This window comes from Loa loa (genome assembly GCF_000183805.2).
Source record: "Loa loa unplaced genomic scaffold supercont3.427, whole genome shotgun sequence".
In the NCBI taxonomy this organism is placed as follows: domain Eukaryota; kingdom Metazoa; phylum Nematoda; class Chromadorea; order Rhabditida; family Onchocercidae; genus Loa; species Loa loa.
In genome coordinates this window covers 38,156-43,983 of record NW_018108607.1, presented here as the reverse complement: position 1 = coordinate 43,983, position 5,828 = coordinate 38,156, and the positions used below count along the sequence as shown (strand labels likewise).

The window sequence follows — 5,828 nt, the reverse complement described above, 5'->3', positions numbered from 1 at the left end:
TATATATATATATATATATATATATATATAATATATATATATATATATATATATATATATATATATATATATATATATATATATATATATATATATATATATATATATACATACATATATATGTATATATATATATATATATGGTAGGTTACTCTTATCCTATATTAATACCCAGAAAAACAGTATTTAAAGTCAGAAATTTGTGAAAGAAAAATCAAGGATTCTTGCAATCTGCTGGTAAATCAGAGAGAACAAACAAAGCAAAGATTTTAAATATCTACCTGGTTGGACTCAGAGACAGGATGACTGGGAGCACAGACTGTTTTCGGCAAATCTCTAATTCTATTCCTGGAATTGTAAATTCGAAATTTCCAAACTCAAAGAGCATTTGAGAAATAAATTTCTGCATAAAAGTTATGCATCATGGAAATGGTAGCTGAATGACTTTGGACCGATAGATGTGGATAAGAAGCAAATTTTGCGACCATCTGATTGTAGATTTAACATTTGATCGTCGTAAGCGACGATATGAGATTGTCGGTTTCAAAATTTCGATACGAATAATTGTAAGATGAAATAACCACTTGGGAATCTTAATCTTATCTGCATGAAATAAAATTTAAACCTTAAATTTTGCTTGATCTGATTTCCTCCAGTTGATGGTGATTCACTTCCAGTATTCGACCATCCATCATCGCTATCAAAACGAAGTTTAGATTCAAACAAATCATCCAAGGCTTCTCGAGTGGCAGTCTATGAAAATTTTAAATTGATAAGAATTTCGAAATAATAGTGCTAAAATATATGATCGAAATGATTAATAAATGATATGATAATTCCTTCAGTTGCTAAAAATACGGTAAATGAGCTTTTATATTTGAAAAATATGTTTTTCGGATTATAGATATAGGGAAGAGAATGACAAATTGAATAAAATGAATTAGCTCAGAGTTTTCGTTATTTTATTATCATTTATCTAATTTTCTTAGCATTTATCCAGCTCAGTTATACAATGAATACAGGATACTAATAATTAACTGTATGATTAATTACTGCATTGATAGTCGGTGAATTACTAAAAGGAACATCAATTAAATCATTGGAATTCCAATAGCTATCCTCCGGATTTTCAAAAGTAAATTTTCGATGAGCTGCCATAAATTTTCACCGTTTCTTTATATTGCACCAATTAATACACAAAGCATGCCTGAAATATATAAGTCTTACTGAAATTTAATTTTTATTAAGGAAAAATCTAACTTTGGAATTCATCTGACATTCGAATTTCTGCTGAAATTTAGCAGAATTTCAATAAAACACCAATTCTTTTTCATTTCTTTTTTTTAGATGGTTTCATGAAAAATATGAAGAGTAAACGATAAATCAAAAATAGTCGGAAACATCAGATATTTTAATCGGAAATATCCGATTAAAAATATCCGGAAATACCCGAAATATCCGGTATTTTGGTCGAAAATATCCGGTACTTCAACAGGAAATAAAATCCCACACATCCCAACCGATCAATTTTCAATTATCAAACATGAAAAAAATCTGTGATGAAAATTCAAAATAAATTATGGACGAGTGGATATGTTAGTTGAAGAGACGCTAGACATAAATGAGACTTTTGAGAAAATATGAAGTTAGAGAGTGAGAAAACATTTAGTCAGTGTGTGTAGCAGTTGAAGCAGAGATTGAGAGTTTGCTTCAATACAGTTTTGTATGTGTGTGTGTGTGTGTGTTTTTTTTTTATTTTTATTTTCATAAATGCGATAAATGAATTTGTAAAAAGTCGATAATGTTTGAAATTTTGTAATTCTCGAATGATCTTTTGAAGATCAGGAATTGGTTTTTTTTTTTTTTTTAAATCAATTTTTATCAAGTTTATAATGATCTATGAGTTTTAGAATGATCTATGAATTTGTTGAAATAATTTCCAATTAAGTTATTTTAACAAGAATATATGTAAATGTTTTTATCAAATTTTCTTTACCAATAATTGCATCGATTACCGTTTTTACAAATAGTTAATCAGGAAAATGAATGAAACTATTGCATGATTTGGACGTATATTTTTATAATTGAATACAATTTTTGGAATTGAATACAGGAATTGAACATTAATTTTAATTTAACTTTTTCCCATTTTTACTTGCAAGAGTTTCATTTTATTTATGGAATGTTCTTTTTTTTTTTTTCCTTCAAAATACTAGATATTATAGCAATTGAAAAGTTTGCTCTTTTTCCCGTATGGGATGAATTACTCGTTGATGGTATTGCGATATGATTAATTAAGTAATAATATGTTAAATTGAAATTCCAATTCCTATATATTACATATTCATTTCTCATAAGTTCAATTTAGGGTTACTGCTAGATAGAGATGCTCATGAAGTTCGGCAGATGATATTTGTTTTTTTTTTTTTTTCACAAATCAGAATATTATAAGTTAAAGTTCAACGAGAGAACGACAATGAATGATTAATTAATTAATGTGTTAGATTGAATTTTTAATTTGGCATCCAAAAATGAAAATGGAGAAAAAAATCGATTGACTATTGAAGAAAAATTAAATTAAATGTTGTTCAAATCATTTTATGTGCAACATTTACAGAAGTTTAAATTCATAAATTGGCAAATTTTAAAATTCCTTCATAAGAATTTATTACATACTAATGCGTATATTTATGCAACGATGATTAATTAAGGTATTAAATAACGCATTTTGTTAGTATGAAATAATTTCATGAAATAAATTTTTGAAATTTGAAAATTTCATGAAATAATCTAGTTTCATTATTGATTAATTTAATCAAATTGTGCTAAAAATTTGAATCCTCATTCAAGTTAATTTATTCAAAATAGCAAAAAAAAAACTTTATTCATTTATTTCAATACTTGATGACGATAAATTTGAATATTTGGATCATCCTGATAATATTATAAATGTAGATTTAACATTTCATTCTGTTATTTCGTTGCTTTAAATAAATTTATTATTTCCAAGAATATTTTCAGTTGAATATAAAATGAATTGAAATTTATTCAATCAAAATAAATTACGATAAACTGAAATATAATCAAAACAAACTTTGTTAAATGAAGTTGAAACAAATTAATTGTTATCAAATTAAACAGAAATGAGCTAATTTGGTCATCACTAAAATCCAAATAAATTATTAAATAAACTAGACAAAATAGTGACAAATTAAATTTGGTAAAAATTGACAATAAATTAATGTTAACATTGATTCAATTAATTTAAATTAAATTATTATCAACTAAAATGAAAAGAATTGTTTGTTTTGAATATTTAAATGTTTACTGATATGAAAAAATAAATATATAAAAATTTAAAAAAATAATTTGTTCGAATCATTTCATACTGTTTGCATTTTGGAAAGATTTTGTTCGGTTGATTTGAAAGTGCGACTTTTTCTTCTTTCTCTCTCTATAATTACTGATTTATTTAAACTAATTCTTAATTAGTAATACATAATTAGCAATTGAATATAATTCATTTAATTAAACAAAAAAAAGATTACTTGAATAATAAACTTGCCATCGTGAAAAATTTACATTTGTTATGTGAATGTGAATATGTTTGCGTATCATAATAAATGATAATTATTAACAAAATTTTATATCGAATTTTTTAAAATTAAAAAGGATTGAAAAAGAAATAGATTTAAAGATTAAAAAAACAAAAAATTTGGTATGGAAATATTTTATTTACTTTTTTAAAAAAAAAAAAGTCAAACAAAACGAGAATTGTCATTAATTCGTAAACATTTATCAGAACAAAAATGAATCGAGAAGGATCAGAAGATGATGGTGCTACTGATAAACCAAGTTATCTTTGTTATAAGGCTTACATTAAGGTTTGTTCATTCCTTTTGTTTGTTTGTTTGTTTGTTGTTTATTTGTTTATTTGTTTTTTGTCCGTTTGTTTGTTTGTTTATTTGTTTATTTGTTTTTTGTCCGTTTGTTTGTTTGTTCACTCATTTGTTTGTTTATTTGTTTGTTTGCTTGCTTGCTTGTTTGTTTATTTGTTTTTCCTTTTCATATAATCGTTTCAGACTTTTTTTTTTACGGTGATATTTAACGAATCTAATTAATTTTAAAGAGGAAATAAATTTTTTTTTGAGGAAAAGGAAAATTTTTTTTTCAAATTATTTGAAACTTCAAAAATTTTTTTCCCATTTCAGTATTCTTCCTTTCAAACATTGTAGACGGCTGGTTATGTTATATTCATTTCATATTCAATGATTGGAATTAAACGATTATGCGATCATATAAATCAATGGATGATGCTTAATCGATGTACTACATGTCAACCGTATGAAGAAGGAATTACCGGGGTAATGATTAAGTTGTTAAAGTTTTAATTAGTTATAAAAATATTACCGTATTCATTAATATCTTCAATCCTTAATCACACTTGTATAATAATGTACTAAAAAAATAAAATATGGTTATGTAAATGATGATGAAATATGCGAACAAATTTTACATCTCATTATTGGAGTAGCAATTAATTTATTAAAACTCTGATTAAACTTACGCTAATTGCGCTAATTAAACTTATTATTTTATAAAAAAAAGGAAATAAAAGAATTGGCAATTAATGAATACATTTGTTTAACTGCCATTCTTAAACACAATTAAGGTCATCTTCTCTTTTTTAATTTAGTTAATTTAATTTAATTTAAATTAATTTGAATTTGATAAACCTAATTAGCAACATAATACAATCGTATAAATGAATATATGTTATTGAACGAATTGAATAAGGAAATATATTTTGTTTAATTAAATTGCTTCAAATTTGTTCTTTAATTAGCTAAAACAATTAATATTAATAAATTTATTAAATGTCATTCCATTACATATTAGAATTAAATGAAATTTAATTTTTCTTTTTTTTGTTATTGTTGAATAATTTTAGCTACTTTGGGGTGCATTTGAATTATTATTGTATGGTTTAGCGCCATTATCAGCGCTTTTTGCACTAATTCATGTTGACATAGAATGGCTCATTCCAGCTTATGCAATACGAATACTTTTTCCAAGCTTTATGCTTACTGTACCAATAATGTTTACCATTGTAAGTTTTAATTAAAGTAAGTAAGCAGTAAAGTAAGGATAGAGTAAAAAGTGATTGTAGTTTATTGATTTTGGATGTATTAAATTATTGATAAAAATTAGTAATTTTAATGAATCAATATGTTTATTTTTTCATTCTATAGCTTGAAATTTTGAAAAAACGATGGAATTATAAGAACGAATAAATTATTCAATCAATTTTGATATATTATAATAGTTAATGTAATAAAATCGATTTTGTAATAAAATCGATAAGTTCATAGTGATAAAATAAATAATGATAACAATGATGGTTGTGATGGTAATAATGACAATAATAATAATGATGATGATGACAATGATAACGATAGGAATGATGAAGAGATAACACAATGATAATGGTGATGATAATAATAATAATAATGATGATGATGATGATGATGGTGGTGATTGATGATGATGATGATGATGATGATGATGGTGATGATGATGATGATGATAATGATGATGATGATGATGATGATGATGATGATGATGATGATGATAATGATGATGATGATGATAATGATAATGATGCTGTACTTGGCTTAGGGTTGCGACTTCAAGGAGGAAGGGTGAATGATATGTTTGTTAGTATATGGAAAAGAAACCTATAACAATAGTGTCGTTCTCCTTCAAGTTCGTATCCATAAGGACAAAGGGAGGCGGAGAGTGAACGATGGTTGAAAACAGAGTAAACG

General features: G+C 25.0%; 3 protein-coding genes across 3 annotated transcripts; 2 read left to right on the top strand and 1 right to left on the bottom strand.

Annotated features, from left to right (window-relative positions):
* Nucleotides 1-269: 269 nt before the first annotated feature.
* Nucleotides 270-1,191, bottom strand: LOAG_12002 (hypothetical protein; the record flags this gene model as incomplete). Its single annotated transcript, XM_003147516.2, has 3 exons — nt 1,054-1,191; nt 626-753; nt 270-348 (listed from the first exon to the last, which is right to left on the bottom strand). Exons 1-3 carry the CDS (start codon nt 1,156-1,158, stop codon nt 270-272), a joined length of 312 nt encoding a protein of 103 aa, XP_003147564.1. The 5' UTR covers nt 1,159-1,191.
* Nucleotides 1,192-3,809: 2,618 nt separating this feature from the next.
* Nucleotides 3,810-4,391, top strand: LOAG_12001 (hypothetical protein; the record flags this gene model as incomplete). The annotated part of the gene is made up of 2 exons (XM_003147515.1): nt 3,810-3,884; nt 4,236-4,391. 2 exons carry the CDS (start codon nt 3,810-3,812, stop codon nt 4,389-4,391), a joined length of 231 nt encoding a protein of 76 aa, XP_003147563.1.
* A 1,119-nt stretch (nt 4,392-5,510) lies between these two features.
* On the top strand, nt 5,511-5,814 carry LOAG_18657 (hypothetical protein; the record flags this gene model as incomplete). The annotated part of the gene is made up of 2 exons (XM_020451322.1): nt 5,511-5,702; nt 5,782-5,814. The coding sequence occupies 2 exons, from the start codon at nt 5,511-5,513 to the stop codon at nt 5,812-5,814; spliced, it is 225 nt and encodes a 74-aa protein (XP_020304903.1).
* Nucleotides 5,815-5,828: the final 14 nt, after the last annotated feature.